This window comes from Tiliqua scincoides, chromosome 11 (genome assembly GCF_035046505.1).
Source record: "Tiliqua scincoides isolate rTilSci1 chromosome 11, rTilSci1.hap2, whole genome shotgun sequence".
NCBI lineage: Eukaryota > Metazoa > Chordata > Lepidosauria > Squamata > Scincidae > Tiliqua > Tiliqua scincoides.
In genome coordinates this window covers 12,081,184-12,107,112 of record NC_089831.1, presented here as the reverse complement: position 1 = coordinate 12,107,112, position 25,929 = coordinate 12,081,184, and the positions used below count along the sequence as shown (strand labels likewise).

The 25,929-nt window shown below is 47.6% G+C and overlaps 1 protein-coding gene across 1 annotated transcript; it reads left to right on the top strand.

Moving 5' to 3' along the window:
• Positions 1–658: 658 nt before the first annotated feature.
• NODAL (nodal growth differentiation factor) lies at positions 659–7,866 on the top strand. The gene is made up of 3 exons (XM_066639557.1): positions 659–776; positions 6,196–7,013; positions 7,714–7,866. Exons 1-3 carry the CDS (start codon positions 662–664, stop codon positions 7,864–7,866), a joined length of 1,086 nt encoding a protein of 361 aa, XP_066495654.1. The 5' UTR covers positions 659–661.
• Positions 7,867–25,929: the final 18,063 nt, after the last annotated feature.

Below are 25,929 nucleotides of genomic sequence, written 5' to 3'. Positions count from 1 at the left end.
ATGTAGACACAAATCACATCTCTCAAGTCCCCTTTTCACAACTCAGTCTCCCCAATTAAAAGCGATCAGAGCCTGCCAGGGGACCCATTGGCACCCCATTCTGGATTTCTCCCCCTCCCCATCAAAGTGTCAGAGATTAAAGGCATCAGAGCCTGGGGAAGGGAGGGAGGAAAGGGGTGGCGGTGTGTGTGCTGGTGCCTGCGGGCACGCGTGGCTCACCCCCCGTCCGGATCAGGCTCATTTTCCGAGCAGAAGCGCTTGAAGGGTGCATCCCACTTCGGGTTGGTGCTCAATGGGGCGTGGGTGGGGGTGGAGGGAAGGCGAGAAGCTGCCGAGGGCCCGTTTGACAGCTGGGTGAGATCAAAGGCTGGCCGGAGCAGGTATAAAAAGCGACCCTTGGCAGGCGCGGAGAGGAGAGGACCAGCCGGAGACCGCGGAGGGGAGACGATCGGAGGCTCTCTGCGAGGGACACTCACGCGCACCATCCGCAGGGATGCCTCCTCGGAGCGCGGCTGCCTTGCTGTGCTGGGCACTCGCCCTCCTGCGCCTGGCCGGCTCGCAGCTTCTCCAGCAGAAGGAAGAGGGACCTTCCCAACCAGAGGGACTGCCTGCCGCCCCTCCAAGCCCATCCGGGCACCTCCAGACGGCGCACAGGTACCCGATGTACATGATGCAACTCTACAGGTCCCTCCAGCTCGGGAATCACCGGGACCAGCCCGCAGCGGAGGCCTCGGCGCTGCAGGAATCCGACTGCATCCTCAGCCTGGTGGCTCGCAGTAAGTCCTGCCTGGGTGGGGGTCCTTCTTTGCCCCCCTCCCCTTCTTTCTCCGGGTCCATTTTTGGGGGAGCTTCTTGGTGTCTTTTTTGTGCCTTGTTGCAGCTGGGTCTGGGGAGGAGCACTTTGACAGCTAGAAGCCCCCCCTCCTCTCCCCAGCTTAAGGAAGTCCCCCTCGCAGCCCCCCTTCCTCCCCCAGGCTTAAGGAAGCCCCTTTCTCCGCTCGCCAGGTTGTGGATTGGGGATGGTGGTCTCAGACGTCTGTGAAGCGGGGACCCCCCAAGGAGGGCCAATCTACATCTCAATGTTTTGACATTTGGCAGGACAAAAGTGCCTCTCTTGTTTATTGAGGGTCCTGCGGGGGGGGGGGTGGATGGAGGAGGAGAGGGAGGCTAAGGCGGCCTTCCTGGGATGCAGCCCCACATCAGAGACTGGCGGAATCTCTCCCCTGCCGCTCTGTCCAACTTTCACTTGGCAGGTTTCCTTGGGGGGGGGGGAGGGGAAGGAAAATCCTCTCACCTGGGAGGGCTTCATCTTAAGAGCAAGCAGGTGTGTCTGTGTCGAATAGCAGACTGTAGCTTCTTCTAGGTATGAAGGCAGCTGCCTGGGCTGAGTCAGACCACTGTCAGTTTTGTCCAGTATTGTCAATTGCCATACCGGGAAATACATTGAACCCAGAACCCCCTATATCAGTGGTCTTCAACCATTTTTGTGCCATGACCCCAATACGTTGTTGGCAACCTTTAGTCTCGGAAGACTCTGGTATTGCGCTTTGGATGGTGGTTCTGGCACAGCGTCTAGTGTGGCTGAAAAGGCCGATTCGGGAGTGACAATCCCTTCCACACCGGGAGCAAGTGTAGTGTGTCCCTGGCCTGTCTCCCTGGCTACGGGCCTTCCTTCTTTGCCTCTTGCCTCAGACTGTTGGCCAAGTGTCTCTTCAAACTGGGAAAGGCCATGCTGCACAGCCTGCCTCCAAGCGGGCTACTCAGAGGCCAGGGTTTCCCACCTGTTGAGGTCCACTCCTAAGGCCTTCAGATCCCTCTTGCAGATGTCCTTGTACACGACCCCAATATATATATATATTGCACGACCCCAATATATAAATAAATAAAGTATGAGACTTGGGATCCCACTGCCGATCCTGCCCCCAGGATCCTATCTGCCCATCCCCACTCCTATAGTGCTCTCCCAGAACTGTTCACTGTAACCAAATATTCTTATTAGAGAGAGCAGAAAAAGCTACCATGAAGCCTAGCAGTAGTGAAAGCTCTTTTAGCACCACTGCTAAGAATCTGAGCAGGACTGGGACACTGGGATCTGAAAGGGGACACCAGTTGCCTCCCGCTTTACCCAGTGGTGCTCTAATCCAGTGGTCTTCAACCTTTTCCATTCCTGGAAGTTGCCACCACTTCCCACAACTGAGACTTCACAACCTCACTGGGGTCCCGACTCCCAAGGATGAAGAACACTGATTTATGTGGTTGACTCTCAAGGATTTTGTAGGTCCCCAGGCAACAGATGATCAACCTGGAACCTCCCCCAACGTGGAGTATTGTGTCCAGTTCTGGTCGCCGCATCTCAAAAAAGACATAGTGGAAAGTGGAAAAGGTGCAAAAGAGAGGTGCATAGTGCATAGTGGAAAGGTGCAAAAGAGAGCGACTAAGATGATTACAGGGCTGGGGCACCTTCCTTAGGAGGAAAGGCTACGGCATTTGGGCCTCTTCAGCCTAGAAAAGAGACGCCTGAGGGGGGACATGATTGAGACATACAAAATTATGCAGGGGATGGACAGAGTGGATAGGGAGATGCTCTTTACACTCTCACATAACACCAGAACCAGGGGACAGCCACTAAAATTGAGTGTTGGGTGAGTTAGAACAGACAAGAGAAAATATTTCTTTACACAGCGTGTGGTTGGTCTGTGGAACTCCTTGCCACAGGATGTGGTGATGGCATCTGGCCTGGACACCTTTAAAAAGGGATTGGACAAGTTTCTGGAGGAAAAATCCATTAGAGGGTACAAGCCATGATGTATATGCGCAACCTCCTGATTTTAGAAATGGGCTATGTCAGAATGCCAGATGCAAGGGAGGGCACCAGGATGAGGTCTCTTGTTATCTGGTGTGCTCCCTGGGGCATTTGGTGGGCCGCTGTGAGATACAGGAAGCTGGACTAGATGGGCCTATGGCCTGATCCTGTGGGGCTGTTCTTATGTTCTTATGGAATGAGAACCTCACAGAATCTTTTTACAAGGTAGAGTAGTGAGGAAAGCTGAGAAGCTGGGCTGAAAATTGACCTGCTCAACAGTCCATTCCCTGGGCACCTTTCTTGATGCTAGATCAAAGCAGGTGTTCCCCCTCTGAGCTACTGCATCATCTGCACCAGGGAAACTGAGCTCTCCAGAGCTGGCATGCTGTAATGTAATGCAACAATAATAAGCATCAGAGCTTTGGAGCAATACCTGGAAATCTTGGCATTCTTGGCCTTGAGCAAAGTACACCACCTCCAAAAAAACCCAGTATTGCTTAGAAAAGCAAGGATCCTACAAAGATATCTCTGTGATTGCCAGGATCTTGGCTAGATCCTGAACTGCAGGATATAACCAGCCCCGCATAGGCTGTGATGAAGTCTTATATAATAATAATAACAATAATACTAGATACTAATGGTATTAAAAATCTAATACTAATGGTTGGAGTGCTAGACTAGGCCCATGCTTGAGACCTGAATTAGCCATGAAGCTCCCTGGGTGACCAGGCCTGTCTCCATCCCAGAACCTACCTCCTAGGGTTGTTGTGAGGATAAAGTAGAGGAGGATGAGCCTGTCCCACTTTTTCAGCAGAATGTTCTTAAGGAAGTTTGCATGATAAAGGAATATAAGGGGGTTCCCGATCCTAAAGGAGCCTTCTAGAAAGGGAGACACACAACTCAGTAGTCTTCCTCCCCACTGGCCCTTTACTTGTACAGGTTTTGCAGGTCCAGGTAACTGATAGTTGATGTAGATCTGTAGGGAGAGAGGAAGCAGTCTCCCTCTAGCTGCTCCTTCCCTGGCCCATAACTGGGACCAGTTTGGTCAACCTTTTGCCACAGTATTCATCCTGAGAAGCAGGCCAACCATCCTCCCCATCCTGGGGAATCCTTCCATTTTTCCCTGCCTGCCCTTCAAATCTTTTCAACTTCCTGAGGCAGAAAAGTATATAGATTTTTTTTTTTTACATGAATAGTGCCAATTGATTTCCCTTTGGTATTTTGTTCAAACTTCAAAAGCTGATAAGCAAACTTCTGAAGTCCTGAATGAGTGTCTAATACCCTTTGTAGCTACAAAGGACTAGATGGATTCCATTAATGGGATGGTGGGTGTTAAGAGCCCAAATCGCATTGCCTTTTAATGAGATCCGAGTATCTCTGCTCTTTGAACATCCGTAACCTAATTAACCAATTAGCTAGAATGACAAGATAACATTCAGGGGCAGGTATCATTTAGATCACAGTGATGTCATCCAGCTTGTTGGTGCTTTGGATCCTGTGATCTTATCCTTTGTAATTTTGCTGTAAGAAAATGTTTCAACCCCACACGGCTGGCAAAAGTTAGTTGTGACTAACAGTGCTGGTGCCAGGTTGCAGGGGGGGGGGGAGAGCAGGGAGTATTACCATTAGGGTTCAAGAGCCACCCTGGCAGCGCCTGGCCTTTGATGCCTGGCCTTCTGGTGATGTAAGTGCCCTTAAAACCACTTACAGCTCATCCTAATCTGCCAGGCCTTAGTGGCTTGTGCTGTACCCATCATAGGTTAGGAGGCAGCTGGAGGTCATCTTGGGATAAGGGAATATTTTTCCCCTTACCCCATGTCAAGCCCCAGCCTGTCCTATGAGGCTACTTGGATTTGCACCAGCTTATCTGGAGCAAATCCAAGCAAGACACCGAAGTAGGGGTTAGAATCTGGCATGCTGATCCCACCCCACTCCTGGCCCCAATTCACCTCCCGTTCAGTCCTCCCCCTGCCCAAAACATCTCTTCCCCACCCCCCAGAATGCCATCTTCTCCCAACCCCTGCTTCACCCAGTGCAAATATATCCCAGTAGGCCAGCACAGGAGCTGGATCCAGCTCTGCCAAGCCGGTGTGGGCCTCCTTGCTGGCCCAGCCAACTCCCGAGTCGGAGCAAATGTACCTTTGTGGCATGTTTGCAACACTTGGGAGCCGGCACAGGAAATCTGCTCTGGCTCAAGTTCCAGTTCAGATTGCGCTCTTAGACGTGACTAATTTCAACTGGATTGAAGCCTGCATTTGGTAGCACCCTTAGGTTGTGATTCTGTGTGTACTTACCTGTGAGTAAGCCCCATTGAATATAGTGGGATCTATTTCCCATTGTGCAGAAGTCATAGGAGTGCATTGTTAGATTCCTTCCAACTTCATCCTTAGGGCTCAGTATGGATTAAGATATCTCTTTATACTCTGAACAGCCCTAAAGAACAGGCTGGGAGGGAGATACACCTAAATCCATGTAGAGGTTTGTAGCAAATATGAAATTGGAACCAAGGAAGTCTTTCTTTCTTTCTTTCTTTCTTTCTTTCTTTCTTTCTTTCTTTCTTTCTTTCTTTCTTTCTTTCTTTCTTTCTTTCTTTCTATCTATCTATCTATCTATCTATCTATCTATCTATCTATCTATCTATTTTTATACTTCCCTTCCGCCAAGGAGCCAGGGTGTTGTACATGGTTCCTTTTGCCCTCCCAACAACCCTGCAAAGTAGATTAAGCTGAGAGATAATGACTATGTCCCAGCCAAGGGTTTGTACAGATGCACCAAAACTTGCACTGCTTCTCCCCCACCCCCCTGTCTTGGATTGAACCCACAATCACCAGGAGCACCTCTCCCTGGCTACGTAATTTATCACTGAACAGACTGATGGTGGAGGGAGTGAGAGTGTATTAGTAAGTCCCCCCACGAATACAACCTTTGCAGTGGTAAATGCTGTAGACAGGGAAAGATGCTCTCTGTGGTTATATAATGCATTTATAGCCCGTGCATCCCCCAAGGAGCGCAGGAAGGCACGTCCAGTTCTTCTCCCCTTTAATTCCCACATCAGCCTGTGGAATAGGTTAGGTTCAGATTCAGAGCAACTGGACCAATGTCATCCAGAGAGCTCTGTGGCTGACAAGGGATTTGAATCCAGGTCCCTGAAGTTCTGCTCTAACCACTACACCACACTGGCAATTAGGGGGAGGATCTCTCCTTAAATGCAGCATTTGGTGGCTGTGCTTATGGTGCCTGGAAGTGGAGCTTTTTGGCATGGGGAGGGGGGGGTTATCAGGGCACTCTTGCTCCCCCCCCCATGCATCCTTTTGAATGGTATGAATAACATCTTCATAAGACTACTGTTTTGCCCCTTTCGTTACCACCAGTGGCTTTCTGTTGCCTTCTAGGTTGCTCCCAGTTTGGGGATCACTGGGACTTCTCTTTTGACATGACGTCCATTCCCAGCAGCCATGAAGTGAGGCTGGCGGAACTCCGGATTCACCTGCTGTCATTCTCCCAGGCCAAGAACGCCACTGTCCACCTCTACCACAGTCACAACCAAGTATGCCATGGGAACAGGTCCTGCACAGATAAGCTCTTCCTTGGCTCTTTTGTCAGTACCTCTGCCAGCTCTGGTCATTCCTCCTGGAAAGTATTCAATGTCACCAGCATGCTCCGGAGCTGGCTTCACCAAGAGGTACCCTCTGGTGGGGACATTTCAGATGCTCAGAAGCAGGAGGAGGGGACCCAATCGGAGATCAGTGGTGCCAGGGTAGCCCGCGGAGCGCAGGGCAAATGGGGACACGATGTCTTCCAACAGTCACAGCACGTGGTCACTCACAGTGTGACCAACAGGGTGCTGTTGGTCGTCTTCTCCAAAGACAAGTCACCAGTGGAGCTCTCCCGGGGTCCGAGTCTCATTCGGATTGTGGAACTGTCCAAACACGTCACATTCAACAACACCTCCACCACACTTGGAAGCCGCCGGCACCGCCGGCACAAGACTCAGAAGCCGAGGGGCAAAGCGAACGAAATCCCCCTGGCCCACTTTGGAAATGAAGGCCACTCCCTGTGCAAGAGGGTGGACATGATAGTGGACTTTGAGCAGACGGACTGGGGGGACTGGATCGTGTACCCCAAGAAGTTCAATGCCTACCGGTGCGCAGGGGAGTGCCCATCGCCTGTGGATGAGACCTTCAAGCCAACAAATCATGCATATATCCAGGTCAGAGGGGCACATTCCAAAATGTGTTTTGCATGGAAGTGGGTCTGCAGAGACAGAGCTGGCCCAAGACCTTCTTATTGCCCGAGTGAGGGAGCATTACAAATGCTGCTCTTCTTCAGTGGTGTGGCTCAATGGATAGCGAGAGGGATTGCAAAGCTTTGTATGGAGCCAGGCCATGGCATGCAAGTGCCCTTCCCCGTCTGAGCCATTCGGTGACGGAGGCATTTGCACAGTGAGGTTCCCTGCAAAACTTAGTGCTTTGCACCCCCTCCAATTTTAGTTAAATCATGCCCTTCCATCACCTTCTAAAAACAATAGGTAAGGGGAACATTACAAAAGCTAAAACAGCAAGGCTGGCTCATCCTGGAGGCCAACTGAAGAAGTTGCCTGAGGCAGTTGGCAGGTTAGGGAGGGCCACACAATTCTATCTACCTGCCTTTGCCACCCCCAGAATTCAAAACGGAAGCGGAGAATGGAAGTGAAAATTTTACAGGATCACTTAAGAATGATACAGGTTTGGTGATCCTGAAAACTCCCCCAGGGCAAGTCAGAAAGTTGAAAGGCTTTCTTTCAAAGGGGATTAGGTCCCATGCATTGTTTTAACCAGACCTTTCCCTATTCCAAATAGCTTCTATTATTTTGATAGATGTACATTTTCCTCTTAAATTTTTTTTTTATTTTTTCCCCCTCTTCCTCACAGAGTTTGTTGAAGTTATACCAGCCAAACCGAGTACCTTGTCCAGCCTGTGCCCCGGTCAGGTTGAGCCCATTGTCTATGCTGTATTATGAGAAAGGAGAAGTGATGGTCCGTCACCATGAAGACATGATCATCGAGGAATGTGGCTGCAACTGAAGGCGTGCGTGGCTCTTGACTCACTGACTATTGGGACTTCCAGCAATCAGTGTCCCAGGACCTGAAGTAGCTCACCCTCTTGCGGGGGGAGAGGGGCAGGCCATCATCTGTAGATGAACATAAGAGTCCCCACCACAAGGAGATCAAGCTCTTTCTCTTGGGCCCTCTGAGAACTTAGCCACAAAATTCACTTCCTAATGGAAGGTGGGATAGGCAGAGGGGTAGAGGAGGTGTCAGGACACCTCTTTCTTAGTGGCCTCTTACAGTGCTCCTAAGAAGGTCCCCACAGATCGTTTGAAGCCACATGACCTTGCTTGGGTGTCTAGAATCATAGAATATAAATATGAGTTGAAAGGGTCATCTAATCCAACCCCCTGCCTTAGGCAGGAAATCCTCTTAGAGCATCTCCAACAGGTACTTGTCGAGCCTCTGCTTGAATATCTCCAGTGAGGGAGATATTCACCACCTCTCTCGGCAATCTGTTCCACAAGAGCTATCTACCGACAGCTCTTCACCAAGTCCCACCACCAGTGGGCACTATAACCTGAAAGACCTGTATTTTGTGTATAACCTAATGATATGTTTTATGGAAACTGCTGGGAAGGTAGGTGCATGCCTGTCTTTTCATGGAGAACATTTTGTGCCAGATTCTGAAGACCCTGGCCTCAATAACCTTCAACAGTTTCAAGGAATTCTGGCAGTGTTCCTTGGAAGGAGCCCCTAAACTGGGAGGTGGCCAGAAATCCCAGAATTGAAGGCATGGGGAAGGAGGAAGCCTATGGCTTTGTAGCACAATCATGTCTGGAATCACAGAACCATCAACACCCTACCCAGAAGGATACCCAGAGATCCTCTCCCCCAGTGGGGATTCTGCTGGAAGCATTGGACTCGAAACTCGATATCATAGCTCAGCATGACTACTAGAGAGAATCTCTTGCCTCATGAATTTATCCGAGTGTATCCACCCAAATAAATGCCTGTCCAACCTGTGTTATGTGGGTCAAGAGTTTACTGCAATTCCTAGCAATTGTTGCTGGTTCAAAAGCTCTTCCTTGTTTATTCTCAGTGGCCTAAGTCTAGTCCACATTGGCTAGAGCATGGCAGAATTTAACCTATACTAGGGACTGAGGGCCCAGTCCTATGCAACTTTCCAGTACTGATCCAGCCATGTCAACGGGGCATGTGCTGCATCCCGTGGTGGTGGGGCAGTCACTGAGACCTCCTCAAGGTAAGGGAATGTTTGTTCCCTTAACTTGAGGCTAAACTGTGGCTGTATTGGTGCTGGAAAGTTGGATAGGATTAGGCCAGGAATGTTTAAAAGTACCCAGAATCCTTACAGCTTGTCCTATGGTGAATCTCCATCTATATGATTGCCTTTAACAATATATGCATCATTTTTTTTTTTTGCCCAAGCTTTGTTTGTTTCCCTTGTTTGATTATTTAACTGTTCAGTCAAACCAAATCCTGAGCGAGAATGAAATCAAATTTGAAACACGCTTCCTTCTTTGCCACAGCCTCACACACATTCGGTAACAGGGATTTTGCAAACCATGTATAGGATTTAAATGCATATGTTCAATAAAAAAAAAAAAAAAACTCAACTAAGACTGAGCTGGGACAGAATTGAGATAGATATAAAAAGGGGGGAACTTTTGAAGCGACCCCGTTTTGAAGCAGTGTAGCGCAGTGGCTAAGAGGTTGGCTTGTGACTCAGAATTTTTTTGCTTTGCATTTCACCTTTGCCACAAACTCACCAAATAGCCATAGGCAGCTTTGCCTCGGTCTTTGCCCTCTGCAGTATGGGAATAATCATATTTACTTACCTTGCAGGGTCCTTGTAAGAATTATAGCAAAGAATACTGTCTGGGGCAGTCCTCACCGTACGGCGGAGCCCCTGACAGTTGGTGGTCTTTGCCATGACCTGCCTAGGCCCATTCCAGGTGGCTCGGGCATAACCTCCTCCTTGGAATAGTAACACAGCTGCTGCTAGGTCAACTGGGGTGAGCCCAGCCTGCTATTGCAATCAGTGCCCGACTCAACAACCACCCCCAGGCCCACTGCAAGGCACCTGGGTCATAGACAGCCCTACTCCTACAACGTAATGGGCTGATGATTTATTTTTTGATTTGATTTGTATTCCGCCTTTCTCCCAGAAGGGCACCCAAGGCGGCTAACAATCAATTTAAAATACAAACAAAGTAAGATACAAATAAACATTAAAAATTAAAAACAATTAAAACAAGATAAAATACATAGCAGCAGATTAAAAGCACGCAGTAAAAGACATAATTTATAAAAGCCGCCCTTATAAGACCTCAAAAGCTTTCCTGAATAAAGAAGTCTTCAGTCTGACGATGTGGCCAGACAGCCTCGGCAACCTGCCAGCAGAGAGGGCAGGATCAGGGTCTGTGAGGGGAGCTATATGTACACCAGGGCAAGAGCAGGAAGAGGCAAGGTGGAGACCAGAGCTGCTAGTGTATAAAGGTACCCTAGTAGCCAATGAGGTGCTCAGTAAAGGGTAGGCATCTGCCCTTGTGAGGGTGGCTACCTGTGGTCCCTGTGCTTGTTTCTGGCCATCATCTGTTGTTTCAGAAACAAAGTGCTTGTTTCTGGCCATCATCTGCTTCATGACATCACTTCCTGCTTAGTGATGTCACTTCTGGTCCTCAAAAGGCACCCCAAACGCTGTATGAAATGAGTTTGACACCCCTGAGCTAGAGTATTTTCCTTATAGGTCTTTCTTCTGACATTACCTGGGAGCAGGGGCTTTTCAACTGTGGCATCTTCTCTTTGTAATCCTTTCCTCTTGGTGTCTGAGAGGTCCCATCCTGGCTGTACCCACAGGATTTATTTAGGTAAAAAAAAAATCTGTGTAGGTGCCAGGTTGTACTGGGTCCTTGGGCACTTCAGTTTAAGGGCCTTCTGTGAGCATGTGTGAAGGCAGGAGGAGGAAGCTGGGTGGTTTAACCCCCACTCCCCTGGCCACATCTGAGGCTGCTTGCATTTCTCTTTGCACTCCTGAGCAAGGCCCTCAGTCTCCATCCTGGACACCTCTTCTTTGCTGTCAGTGGTGCCCTCGACTGAGTGGCCAGCACCAAACGTCCTGGTTGCCAAGACCGTACAAATACATGTGCCCTGCCTACTCAGAGTATACAATGCAAATAATTCCAGGTATTATTATGATATAGGGACTCTGTTACCCTGGGCAAAAAAATGCTGTGGAAAGGCACTTCAATAATGTATCATATGAAGGAAATTGGGAAGGAAAAGGAAGCAATTTTATAATTGGGGGATTTATTTTTCTCTCTCTAGAACACCCACTGGCATTAGATTCAGGACAGGCCAAAAAAGGTGGTACTTCTTCGTGCTATGCAAAATTAACTTATGGAATTCACTGCTACAAGAAGGGGTGATGGCCACTGTTTTCAATGCCTTTTTAAAAGTGGATGGGACAAAAGGGCAATCGATCTATCAATGCCAAAGTGGCTAGATGGAATCTCCGCAAAGGGCTGATCCAAGACCGCCTGGGACCTGAGGCAGGTTGCAATCCTATCCACACTTACTTGGAAGTAAACTCTATTGACTATAATGGGGAATACTTCTGAGTAGACATGGATTGGGCTTCCAGTGTGCCAAATGTTGCTGTCTATTACGGATTTAAACAAAACAAAACAACCAAAAAACAAAAACTATCTTTCAGATCAATGCTTTTCACCAGTAGGAGTGGCACCCCTAGTGGTAATTCCCAGTATGACAGGCAGCACGTGCCCCTATCTGGCACTGACCATAGCTGGGGTAGTGGTGTACCAATGGAAAAGATGGGGTTGTGTAACTGCTTACCCTTTCAAAGCAGGCACCTTTGGGAAAAAGAGGGTGCAGAATGAAACACCAATGGGCGGGGGGGGGAGCAATGCACCCGCTCCTTTGCAGAGCTGCCCTCTCTGGTGGCAGTGGTTGTACCCACTAAAGGTGGGTACTTGTGGGAAAAGGGGTACAGGCTGAGCATCCCTTATCCGAAGTGCTTGAGACCAGAAGTGTTTTGGATATTGGACTTTTCCAAATTTGGGATACTTGAAGATAACTTGGTGATAGGGCCCAAGTCTAAACACAAAATTCATTTATGTTGCATATACACCTTATGCACATAGCCTGAAGGTAATTTTATACAATATTTTAAAGAACTTTGTGCATTTTGTACAGCCTGGCACATGAGGTCAGGGGTGGAATTTTCCACCTGTGGCATCATGATAGGAGTCAAAAAAGTTAGTTTTTGGAATATTTTGGATTTCAAAATTCCAGATAAGGGATGCCCAGTGGTGTAGCTAAGGGGTGCAGAGAATAGCAGTTGCACAGGGCATCAAGCTTTAGAAGGACAAGAAGCTGAGCTTGTCACTAGTCACTAGGTCACTAGGGACCAAAATTGTGAAACTCTTGGTAAGTATGAATAATACCATCAAGTTATATATCATTGGAAAGGTAATTTAATGCAGAATGCAATGAAACAAACGGCACTGGAATATCTGTTTTCTATCAAAAGTTATGGCCAATTAACCAGAAAATGAAAACACAACTGACTTGTGGAACAAAAAGTGGATTTGCTTAACTCCAAACTGACCTATGAGACTGTTCTGTGTGCCAATGAGATGCTATTATGATTCAGCATGGAACCAATAACTTTTTATGTATTTACTTAATTAAATTTGATTTTGTCATGCAAGGGGGGCTACAAAATCCAGGTTGCAGATAGATGCCTTAGCTATGCCACTAACTGGAGTGAGGCAGCAGAGCAAGTGGGTGGTGAGCTGCTAGGGGGAGGAGGTGGGTTCCTCCCAATTTTCACTTTTAAAAAAGTCTGGGTGTGACATCACTTCTGGTTGTGACATCACTTCCGGGGCAACATTTTGAGCTTGGCACCGGGGTACATGATCCTTAGCTACGCCAGTGGGGATGCCCAATCTGTACATAAAAAAAAAACCTAAACAACATTGTTTGAAAAACTGTGTCAATTGACAGGATGTATCTCACTGAAGATATTTAAGTTCTAGATAGTCTGGGATATTCTGGGATGGTGTGTGTGTGTGTGGGGGGGGGGAACCTGAAGCATAACAGCTTTAGAAATTCATATTCACATTTTAATTTCCAACAGGCAAAACTATAGATAGAAGAGGGGTGGGGGAGAGTGATTATTAGGGACAGTAAAAAATAAAAGATAAACTCTCCAAAAGGCAAAATATTGATAAAAGGAAGAGAGTGATTTAGCAGAGACTGGGGGGTGGGGAACATGGACTGTCTGTCCTTGATAAACAGAGACAGTTAGAGTTCTGCTTGCCTGATCCACAGGCGTAGTAAAATCCACCAAGCAAAAGCTGGAAGGATATATTCTCTTCCCTCCATCTCCTTCAAGAGCTCTTTATGTCCCCCATCCCCCAGATTAAAGCCCCTGACTGTGCAGGGGGTCATGCCCTTTGATCTCAAGTCTGGGATCCTTTTGTGTAGTGGATGTTTGTGGAACTGGGACGAAGCCCCTGCCTCTCCAGAGCCTTGTCATCAAGGGAGGTGGGAATCCAGACACCTCTCTGTGGCTCAGCAATGGACTGTGGAGGGGAAGACAGACCAGGCCTGATCATTTGCACTCATAAACAGCTAATTGTCCCAAGGAGAAGTGAGAAAGTTGAGTTAGGGGTCATGTCACACGGTGGAACTGTCACAGGAAGCCAACTTGCATGGTTTTCCCGTAGGCCCTGCTATACGTTCGCAAGCTGTGGATGCTTTCCCCAGCTATGACACCTATAGACATGCTTTGCATCCCATTCCCAGTACTGTATACAAAGTCAGATCCTCCCTTGGGCGGTTTGCACCTTGAATTCTACCTGGGTGCAAATAAAGTGAGTATGTGTATCTGGGTTCACTTTTTTACATGTTCCATTCCATGTTCCATACCATGTTCATGGTACAATCTCTGTACAGTGTACCTGTGGACACTGAGATTGTCGATCTGTAAAAATGGACCTGGGTACACTAATTCATGTGAAAATGTGCACCCAAGTACAGGGATAGTAGATCTGTAGTTGTAAATTGTTATTATTTTTGGGGGGATGGTGAACCTTCTGAGGGACACCGAACCAGTTCTTTATTTCTTTGGCTATGTAAGCCACTGTGTGAATAAATTTTTGATGAAAAGCAATATATACATCATCATCATCATCTCAGCTCAGCCTGAGCCAAGGTGGCCCTTAAAATACCAGCCAAATTCAGCCCTCCTTTTTTTTTTTTCCTTTTGCACATGCAAATTCCCATTTGAAGTAAGCTCTCCCTCCTCCTCCCCTTCTTTACTACCCACTGCATCGTCAAAACTGGTTAGATATGGGGAATCTTGCCCTTAATGCCCCCAAAAGAGGAGGCGGATGCAGAACACTCAGGCACCATCGCTGAACCCATTGATCGCACCAGTTCTAGTTAAGGTAATATTTATGTTCCACTTTTGTTTGCCTCTATCACGTTGCCACTCCTCAATTTTTTTTTTTTTTTAAATGAAGGCAGTCCAAAGTCATAAGCCATTCTAGCTGGTGCGTGGGCTGATTTTTTTTTATTGCCATCATCATCATCATCATCATCATCATCATCATCTCTGGGTACTGATATTGATGTACCACTTTTCAACAGAAGCAAAAGGTTCACAGAACTGCTTACATAGCAAAATACATGGAAGAGTTCCCTTCCCCAAAGAGCTCTTTGAGCAATCCCCTGTACAGGCTAGAGTCCCAAAGGACTGCAAAGGAGTCACTAGCAAATTGGAAAAGGAACCGAAGAAGAGGTTCTCCTGGATCAGGCAAAGAACCACCCCAGCATCCTGCTTCTTTCTGACTGTGACCAGCAAGCTGCCTCTGGGAAGCCCACAAGCAAGAGACTAATGGTGTACATCTCCTGCCATGACTCCCCTCCAACCCATCCTGACATAGGATCATGCGGTCATCATGATTAGTAGCCATTGATAGATCTGTCCAGCAGGACTGGGTCATCGATAAGGACAACTGAGGTTATTGCCTCAGGCAACTGATTGGGCAGGGCACCAAATTCCATCCACCCCCGGCTGTTGCTCCTCCTGCCACACCCTGGACTGGAAAAAGGAAGAAGCAAAGCAGAAGTGTGGAGGGGAGCCTACTATATGACCCTGTAACAGGGACCAGCATCTGGTCCACTGCTTCAGGCACCAGAATGGCCAGTCCTGCCTGCCCCTCCATGAATTTGTCCTAAAAGATGAGATGCTGGCCTGAATCAGCACAGTTGGTCTCTCTCTCCCCTTCCCATATAAGAGCCCCTACCCTGAAAAAGTGCCTCTAAGTCCAGTTTGCAGGGACACATTTATGCATGGACCATCTTCTCATTTTGAGATGGTTGCATGTCAGAATGGACGCACCACCACTTGCAACGTGAACACACTTCAATCACAACCGAGAGAGTTGATTCCAATCCCAAATTCCTTGTGCTGTTTGTGCTGCTGGCAAAGAAGGAGGTGGGACAGGCATCCCCGGGGAAAGAAAGGAGGAATTTCACTGCCTCCTTTCTCCAGATCCACCAAGTTCCACAGGGTTGATCAGTCTCAATCCACATCTGCCTCTGCAGATAAACAAAGCTGTGTCTGGTTCTCACCCCTGGGGCCTGCCTCTGAGCCAGGAGCAGCCTGCATTACTGCATATTCAGACAGTGTTTCACACTGGGAGCCTCCAGTAATTCCGCAGGGACAGAGGAGGAGGAAGGAGGAGGAACCACCTTAGCAGCAGACTTTCCAGGAGGGACTGAACCCACATTCCTTGTGTATGTGTTGGGGGGAGATGGGGGCTTGTGCAGTGGCTCCATCAAAACAAGCCAAATTCCATCCCACCCTACTAGCACATACTCAACTATGAGGCTACCTTGCACCTGAATCAGGTGACCTGATCTCCCTGCATATCCCTTTGGGGCACCCGAGGGACAGGAAAAGACTGTATGCTCCCCCCTTTATCTTTTTTTTTTTTTAATTATTTTTATGGGGGGGGAGGCATTAAGTGACATAAGAAGAGCTCTGCGGGGCGAAGCCAAAAGCCCTTCTAGTCAGGCATCCTCTTTCCTACAGTGACCCACCAGCTGCTGCTGGGAAGCGCACTAAATGAACAGGAAAGCAAACCCAAGCCCTAGCCCCCCCCCGCCTTGCTTCCCAGAAAATGATAATCAGAGAGGCAAATTACCTCTGATCCTGGAAGAAGCGGGTAGGCGTCATGACTAATTGCCACTGAGAGACCTATCCTATCTCTGTGTTTGTCTAATCCCCTTCTAAAGCCATCTAAGCTAGTAGCCACCATTACATCTATGGGCCACAAATCCCATAGATTAATCATGCGCAGTGGGAAAGAAGTGCTTCCTTTTGCCTGTCCTAAGTCGCTCACCAACCTGTTTCGCTAGGTGACCATTGGCATTGTGAACAAGGGGGACAAAAGGCTTCTCATTCTCCACACCATGCGCCATTTTATGCGCCTCAGGGGCGTTCTCCTTTCCCTGTTGCCACCCTTTCTTTCAGCTCAAAAGCCTCATGTGCTGTAGACTTTCCGTGTAAGAAAGGCTCTCCAGCCCCTGATCATTTTGGTTGTCCCATCTTCGCCCATTTTCCAGTTTGTTTTTGAGACCGGTCATCTAGAACTGTACATGGTATTTCAAATGTGGCCGCACTACAGATCTTATAAGGGCACGATGGTATCAGCAATCTTGTTCTCGATCCCTTGCCTTCTGATTCTCAAAAATGGAATTTGTCTTCTTCCCATTTTTGTGCCCTGGACCCAGTGGCACAAGGGTTTGTGTCACCTCCATACAGGAGGCCAGCACGTCATCCCCATACATACAGTGGGTGGAGCAATGCCCTGGGCAGTGGGTGTGGTGATGCACCATTGCCCCAGCCCACTGATTTTTTTGACTGTAACTTTTGATGGCATAGATACATTCCAACATGATTTGTTTCATTGCGTTCTGCATAAAATTATGCATCAAATGATATACAACACAAGGGTGTTCAAAAATACCAAGATTTTTAAAATGTTGGCAAGTAGTGGTGTCACCACCCTCCATGCGCATCACCTGGTGTGGCCCACACCCCTTAGCAATGCCACTTCCTGGACCAACATTTGCATTGAGATGTACAGCACGATCCCAGTATTGCTTTGACACATAGGACTGTCATAGAGATGACATGCACTGCGGCAGGTGTGTTTGAGAGAGTCGTATATGAGGTCATAAGTGCTTATGGGAGGCAGCCGTTTCAATTGGTCTCTGTCTTTAGCCCTGTATTCCTGTTACAGTAATCAGAGCAGTTGAATCTGCTTGACCTGCTCCTTCTACACACCTCTCACAGCATTTTTTTTTAAACTGGTGGTGCAAAAGAGATGACGATGAAAGTGGGAGAAAGGACACCGTTCTGCAACTTTGGAATACATGACCTTTTGAAAAATGGAGGGGACAAGCTGTCTTAGATTCTGGAGGAAAGCAAAGGATTGGACATGGTCAACAAGAAGGTGCAGATACAGGAAGTTTTGGCTCCAGTATGCAGGGGTGGCGTTTCCTGGAACGCCACCTGAAGCTGTCTTAGGTCTGCTGCCTCTGAGCTACAACAAACCCTTACTGTGCTCCTTGCATACTGCCATGAAACTTGGAAGTGCAGAACTTCTGATTTCAATTACATTGGGATAGCGAAGACCTCAGCAAGGCCTTGAGCAAGGCTCAGCAAGAGGCACCCTGGCCCTCTGCGTGAATGCAGAAGACGAAATGTGAAGGAGAGAAGGTGGGCTAGAGCAGGTGTGCCCAAACCCTGGCCCTGGGGCCACTTGCGGACCTCAAGGCCTCTCAATGTGGCCCTCAGGGAGCCCCAAGTCTCCAATGAGCCTCTGGCCCTCTGGAGATTTGTGGGAGCCCACACTGGCCCGATGCAACTGCTCTCAGTGTGAGGGTGACTGTTTGACCTCTTGCGTGAGCTGTGGGTTGAGGGCTCCCTCCACTGCTTATTGTTTCACGTCTGTGATGCAGTAGTGGCAGCAAATGAAAGGTCAGCCTTGCTTTGTGCAAGGCCTTTTATAGGCCTTGAGCTATTGCAAGACCTTCATTCATTCATATAAGTTCATCTTTAACATATTAATTTATGTAAACTTATGTAAACTTATTCAAATTTTAAATGTAAATTAATTATTTTTTTCCCCAGGCCCCCAACACAGTGTCAGAGAGACAATGTGGCCCTCCTGCCAAAAACTTTGGACACCCCTGGGCTAGAGTGTCAGAGGAGGCAGCTGGCCGGACAGTTGTGTCCCGTCCCCCCCACACCAATCCACTGAGATGCCTGAGGTTGAGTGCCACAGGTGACAGCACGGATGGGCCAGCCCTGTATGCTGGAGACATGTTGCCAAGAAAGAGAATCAAGACTTGAAGAACAGTGACTCACACCAACCGCATTTTAACCAGGCATTCCCAGAAGGACAAAGCAGGAACACAATGGAGACAGTCATCTATCAAGCACAGGATTGAAAATAGGGAGGGGGTTTTAGGTTGTCCCCGAAACAGGGGCATCCAGAGTGTGACTGCCAGGAATGAGAAAATGCAGTTCTTGGATGTCCATCAAGAGGGGGAGAAAATGACAGCTGCTGGGAGAATTTCCTTGAACAGCAGCAAACAGCTGGGGACTCTCCCCTGCCTGTTTACACAACCAACTGTGCACTTTGGAGAGAAACTGTGACGGGGAAAAGGAGAGGGAGACAAAAGCAGTTTGCTTTGTGGATTCACGTCAAAGGGAAAGGAACAGCAGGCTGACCCACTGCAGACCAAGCCATGGGAAGAGGCTTTGTCACAGAAGCATGGCCAGACTGAAGGGCTATCCAACTCTTCAATCACAAGGATCATCTCTTCATAACACAGATTTTCCAAGCTCCCAGCACAGAAAGCAAGTTTAGAATTATCCTCCCTAATATGCTAGTTTTCTATGTGCAGGGAGCTTTCCTACAGGGCAGTGGTCAAGCACATGATCCCTCAAATGGATTCTGAGGAGACACAGCCATGTGATCCCAGCACACGGCCTTCTCATTAGTGGCACCACGTTGGCAACCTTCAGTCTCGAAAGACTCTGGTATCGCGCTCTGGATGGTGGTACTGGCACAGCGTCTAGTGTGGCTGAAAAGGCCGATTCGGGAGTGACAATCCCTTCCACACTGGGAGCAAGTGTAGTGTGTCCCTGGTCTGTCTCCCTGACTATGGGCCTTCCTTCTTTGCCTCTTTGCCTCAGACTGTTGGCCAAGTGTCTCTTCAAACTGGGAAAGGCCATGCTGCACAGCCTGCCTCCAAGCGGGCCACTCAGAGGCCAGGGTTTCCCACTTGTTGAGGTCCACTCCTAAGGCCTTCAGATCCTTCTTGCAGATGTCCTTGTATTGCAGCTGTGGTCTACCTGTAGGGCGCTTTCCCTGCACGAGTTCTCCATAGAGGAGATCCTTTGGGATCCGGCCATCATCCATTCTCATGACATGACCGAGCCAACGCAGGCGTCTCTGTTTCAGCAGTGAATACATGCTAGGGATTCCAGCTCATTCCAGGACTGTGTTGTTTGGACAATCTTATGGAAATCTACAAGTTGCTCCAAGCTTAGAGGCTTTCTGATGGGGCCTGAAGACATTTCTTTGTAGACAAACCTCAGCCTTTTAACAAGAGCATCTGAATTTTACAGGTTCAGCCCTTTTCTTACAAGGTATCTGCTGTTCTGCTCTTGGGTCTTGTGGCAATTATTTGTAGTTTGATTTAAATGAGTTTTTTTTTAAGGTATTTGTCCCTTTACCCTGGGGTTAGCCCCAGCAGTTTCTATGGGTCATCTCAGACCTATGCCAGTGATATCACCTGCAAGCGTTCACATTGACCTGTGCAGGTGGATCAGGCCGGGGAAGGGGGTTTGGATTCAGCAGATGCTGCTGAACTTGCTCTGGGCCCTCCCATGCTCAATCCACTCATCCCCTGCTCACCCCTGCCCTGTCCCACTCCCTGTGCTGGATTTACTTGCACTGGCAGTCATCCTGACATCCGCTGGTGCATGCAAGATGGCTCTGTCCTCCCTGTCAGGCAGTTTGTGCTGCTGCAAAGTGCTTCGTAGAAAACTTCACCAGCAATATGTATGTTCTGCTGGCACTTCCCATGGTTGGACCACTAGTCCAACTCTGGTACTAACCTGCAAATAATATTTCATTTTTGGAAAGTTCATTCTGCAAAGCACTTCACGTGTATTACCAAAGTAAGCATTTGTAGAGCTGACATTTTTGGTTGCTGAAGTTTATAATTGCTGCATGAATGGTATGGACTGTTTTTAATGGAGCTTTGTAAGCTGATTTGAGTTTCCTAGTGGGAAGGAATGTGGGGTACACAGTGGCATCACCAGGGGGCTGCAGAGGGTGCAGGCTGAACCTGGTGACATGCACGGGGGGACGACGACACCACCACTGGCCAAATTGTTAAAATCACAGTTTTAAGGAATAATGCCATCCGACGCATTCTCGGCATCAGCTGGCAGGACAAAGTTCTGGACAACACAGTCCTGGAACATGCTGGAATCCCTAGCATGTATGCACTGCTGAAACAGAGACGCCTGCGTTGGCTCGGTCATGTCGTGAGAATGGATGATGGCCGGATCCCAAAGGATCTCCTGTATGGAGAACTCGTGCAAGGAAAGCGCCCTACAGGTAGACCACAACTGCGATACATCTGCAAGAGGGATTTGAAGGCCTTAGGAATGGACCTCAACAAGTGGGAAACCCTGGCCTCTGAGCAGCCCGCTTGGAGGCAGGCTGTGCAGCATGGCCTCTTCCAGTTTGAAGAGACACTTGGCCAACAGACTGAGGCAAAGAGGCAAAGAAGGAAGGCCCATAGCCAGGGAGACAGACCAGGGACAGACTGCACTTGCTCCCAGTGTGGAAGGGATTGTCACTCCCGAATTGGCCTTTTCAGCCACACTAGACGCTGTTCCAGAACCACCATTCAGAGCGCAATACCATAGTCTTTCGAGACTGAAGGTTGCCAACAGTCCTGTATCAATCGATGCATAATTTCATGCAGAATGCATTGAAACAAACCACATTAAAATATTTCTATTCTATCAAAAGTTATAGCCAAAGAAACAGTGGGGTGGAGTGACGATGTATTTCCATGCCCACATCCTGTGGCAAGGAGTTCCGCTGATGAATTGCAGCCCAAGTAAAAATTATTTCCCACATCTTTTTCCAAAGGAAATATTGAAAAGTGACGTCCAAAGTAAGTGACCTCGGTGATTCCAGATTAATACTGATGGCAACCCTAAGGTTAACATGGAGCCCTTTGCATCACTGCAATGCTGAAACAAGCCTGGCAAAAAAAAAAAAAGGAAAAGAGGCAATCATGTTTAAAGACATTCAGAGAAGCTCACACAGGCCAATCCTCTAAGTACTCTATAATTGCCATAAAGAACCACTGACAAAAGTGCCATATAGTTCTGAAGGGGGGACAGGACTCTTTGTGTATTCTCAGGTAACACCATTGGAGGGACAGGGACTTGAATTTCAATTGCCTGAAGGCTCAGATTGCATGCATTAAGCATCAACACCTGGGTATCTGTCAGACATAAAACAAGGTGAGCCATTAACAAATACCTGTGAAGGATTTAGCATCTTTTAGCAGATTAGGCAGATTTTTTTTAAGGCAGTGTGTTAAAATATGTGTCCATCAGTTCTACTAACCTCTGTGGAATAGGCACCTCTGCACTAAGTGGCTTCCATATCTTTCTTGATCTTCCTTTCTAGCTGCTCAAATCTGGAATGCACTGCACCATATCAACAAAGCGTCTTATGGCAACTAAGCCATTTCTGTCCAACATTGCATGTACGCAACAGGGATCAAACGTGTACACCTGTGGGCTGGGCAGAAATGGGTTAAAGAAGAGCAAATGTATTTCCTCATAAGGATTCACAGATGACATGCAGGAGGTGAAATATAGACCCTCAATAGGTGGGTTTAGTAGAAAGATGAATCAAAAACAGCCGGGGTGAACAGCTGTGCAATAGGAATTGGAAAAGGCTGATCTAGGAAGGAGGGGCCCAAATTGTGACAGGAGCTTCTCAACACATTGCATAATGAATTAACATGGCTGTGAGGCTGTAATCACTAATGGTCACTGAGCTTCTCCTGCATACTTGGTAGGAAATCAGGCATGTTTCGTTTCCTCTTGCAAATTTAAACCAAGAAACTGACAAAGAAAAATAATAATAAAAGCCTTGCCACAATAGTCCACTGACAGATTATGATATGGAATAGGAAAAAGGGATGGTAATAATAATAATACTTATAATTATTATATACTATACTACTAAGTATAAATTTATGTATTTTTGTGTGTTATATAAATTTATGTGCTTTTGTGTTTGTACAGAGTGCCTGTACCTTTAACCACTTATTGGAAGTGGGAATTTGGGCAGGTGGCAGCTCAACATGGAAGGGTTTAAAATACTCTGTCCCCCAAGGACCATCCAAGCATATGGATTGCTCCATAAACAGGGGCTTTACTAACAAGCCAATTCATAAACAATCTAAGCCGAATTACAGCTGTTTGGGCTCAGGGGGACTGAACCAGCTTAAATCCAAGTATTTACTTTGACCTGATTGTATTGGTTGGAGAGGTTAAATACTAGGATTCTAGAAGCGGAGTTCTTCTCCTTCTCTCACAACAGTGGAACTAAAGGCATCCACCAAAACTGACGGGCAACAGATTTAGGACAAAAAGAAGCACTTCTTTGCACAGTGCATAATCAGTCTGTGGAATTCACTGCCACGAGATGTGGCGATGGCCATTTGTTTCTCTGACTTTAAAAGGGAATTAGACAAACGGGGGGGGGGGGGATTTTGTGTGACAACAAAATCTCTCAGTGGCTACAAGTCAGGGTACCTCCAGGGTGCCTCTGAATACTAGTTGTGGGGGAGAAATTGGGAGACAGCTGTTGCTTTCATCTTCTGCTTCATGGTGGTCTTTCCAGAGGTATCTGGTGGGCTACTGTAGGGAATACGATGCTGAAGTGGATTCACGCTAGACGTGAGGAAGAACTTCCTGAGAATCGTCCTCTGTTGGAGCAGCCTGTTTTATGCAATGGTGGACTCACTGGAGTTTTTCAAGCAGAGGGTGGACGGCCCCCTGCCAGAGATGCTGTAGCAGTTGCCTGCACTGAGCAAGGGGTTGGACTAGATGACCTCTTAATCACCTTTCAGCTTCAACATTATATGTTGCTATGATCTAGGTGGGCTTTTGGCCTAATCCATCAGTGCTTTATGTTCTTATTTTGAGACTTTCACTTTAAGAGAAGAGTTGTGCTCTGAACTGGATTGCAGATTCATCACAATTAAAACAACATAGTGCAAATTGTTAAATCATGCTGCACATCACTGCAGTGCTGTGAGACAGCTGTTGCTTTCTGTACAAAGGAACATCTGTAACCCAAAAAAATTAAGCACTGCTGTGGTTTAAAAATAATTGTCATCTGAAAACAAATCTGTTTGCCTCTGACTTGCCCGTCCAGCCCCTGCTACATTCCCATATATCCAAGAATTTTGGTTGCCCAGTTTTCTTTTTCATGTGCCCACAAATCACACATTGAGGCAAGGCTGTGATTTCTGAAAGGAGCAGCAGTGCTAAAATGATGTCTGGGAGACAAAAATAAGCAAATTGGTAGTCAATGTGCTTAGCTCTTGATGCTCATTTCTTTGTTCGGATGGGGCCATAGCCCTCAGATGCATTTAAAAGCAGGTGTTTGTTTTGAAGTTGGCAACCTTTACTTAGCAAGTCCTTCTTCAGAGTGAGAGTGATGCACTGTTAATGCATTTAAATGCAAACATTTCAGATGAAATCAACACTTCAGACACACAGCCCCCCCCCCCTCCCCAGGATAAATGCTCTGCTTCAACCTGGGACCAGGTGCATCAAACTAATTCGGATTAGCTCCCATTCTGTTGGTAAAGTCAAACAACCACATAGGTGGCGCAATTTCTCATTGAACTTGTCATTCCCTGGTAAGGCTGCAACTCTATGCATGCTGCTGACACAGGAGCAAATCTCAGTGAATGCTCGAAGTTCTTTGCAGGGGATTCAGTTCGCCCAACAGATTATCAAGGCTGAAAACAAACCTCTGCGTCGACCTGTTTATTTTCTAAAATGCAGGAGATGGCGATTTGAGCACGCTCTGTGGCCAAATCGGTTTTGCAGCCTGACGTAGCATTTCAGACTGAAGCAGAGACAGGTCTCAAAGGCCAAGACTCTACTTTATCTCTGCTTTATTGACTTAACTTTGAAAGCTACCCTGAGCCAGAACAGAGGACACCTAACAGGAGACAGGTAGCAAGAGACGGTGGCAAAATTCTTGGCTGTTCCTCTTTGGGCTGCAGGTCTTGTTTGAGAAGAATTCCCCATGCTAAAAAGGCCCTCTCTGCAGGCAGTGAATGAACACTGAAAGAAAGTTTAGCATAGACTTTGAACCACAAAATGTTAAGAGTTGGACCTTGGAGGTCATCTTTCTCCTGATTCACTACACAAATGAACCTTTGTACAAGGGGCAGGGGTTGACTCAAGAAATAGGACCATGCCTCGCATGGAGTAGTTGGGAATTCTACCACCTACATTACCCAGTGGGTCTCACCAGTTATCCTATGGATTAAAGCAGGGGTGCCCAAACGCCTGCCCTGGGGCCAATTGTGGCCCTCGGGGACCCCCGGCCTGTGGGGAGCCCCCAGTCTCCAATGAGCCTCTGGCCCTCCGGAGACTTGCTGGAGCCCATACTGGCCCGACACAACTGCTCTCAGTGTGAAGGCGACTGTTCAACCTCTTGCGTGAGCTGGGGGATGAGGGTTCCCTCCACTGCTTGCTGTTTCACCACTTGCTTCCTTGCTGTGATGCAGTAGTGGCAGCTACGGAAAGGCTGGCCTTGCTTTGTGCAAGGCCTTTTATAGGCCTTGAACTATTGCAAGATTTTCATTCATATAAGTTCCATCTCTAATATATTCATTTATGTAAATTTATTCAAATTTGAAATTTAAATTAAGTCTTCTTCCCCCCCCCCCGCCCCGCCCCACCACTGTGTCAGAGGGGTGATGGCCCTTCTGCCAAAAAAGTTTCGACACCCCCGGATTAAAGCAATACTTCTAGGCATAGTGGATGGTACTAACTGGGTAACAAGGCACACTTTAAAAATTGATGCTTCTCTTTATTTAGCAGGGGGAGAGTAATTGTCCCTCTTCTCCCCAGCACAGTGTCTTTTCTAATAGCTGGTCACTGGTGGTGTTTTGAACTGCACCAGACGAAACAAAACATTTCCAGTGTCCCTTTGAAGTTTCTTCTCTCTTTTTGCACTGGTGCCCCCCCCCCACCAATCCATCATTGTATCACAACCAGCACCTATTAAAGGCAGAATCTGGTTCCTACCTACATGACTAATACTGCAGTAGGCTAAGAGCCCAATCCTATCCAACTTTCCAGCACCGGTGCAGCTGCAATGCAGCCCTGAGATAAGGGGACAAAAGTTCCCATATCTTGAGGAAGCCTCTAAAACTGTGTCCCCAACACAGGAAGCAGTCCATACCCCACAGGCACAGGGGCACCTGTACTGGAAAATTGGGTAGGATCTGACCCTAAAGCTACAACACTATACACAGTTGCCTGGGACCAAGTCCCATTGAAATCAATGAGCCTTACTTCTGAGTATGCATGCTTAGATTGTGCTGTAAGTCACCGACACACATCCAGGTTAGGTTCCAGAGGTCTGTACATAAGTTGAGATGTATGTAGATTGAAACAGCCAGGTACTTGTGAGTCCAGCTGTATCGTGGCATGATGACACGCATGAAAGTGTCATCAAAGGATGTACTGTACCTGCACAAATGCACCGAGCTTGCATAAATGCACTGACACAGCAGTCTGTGACCGGGACATCCATAACTCACTCAGAGAGCCAGTATACCTAGATATGCATGTGTGACTGTGACAGGCATCTACTGGACCATTCATGTGAT

What these genes read in the sequence shown, in the direction of transcription:
- NODAL (XM_066639557.1), top strand. Translation starts at nt 662, where the DNA reads ATGTACATGATGCAACTCTACAGGTCCCTCCAGCTCGGGAATCACCGG. An exon ending in CCTCAGCCTGGTGGCTCGCA is followed by an intron (nt 777 to 6,195) that starts GTAAGTCCTGCC and finishes GTTGCCTTCTAG; the next exon opens with GTTGCTCCCAGTTTGGGGAT. An exon ending in CAAATCATGCATATATCCAG is followed by an intron (nt 7,014 to 7,713) that starts GTCAGAGGGGCA and finishes TCTTCCTCACAG; the next exon opens with AGTTTGTTGAAGTTATACCA.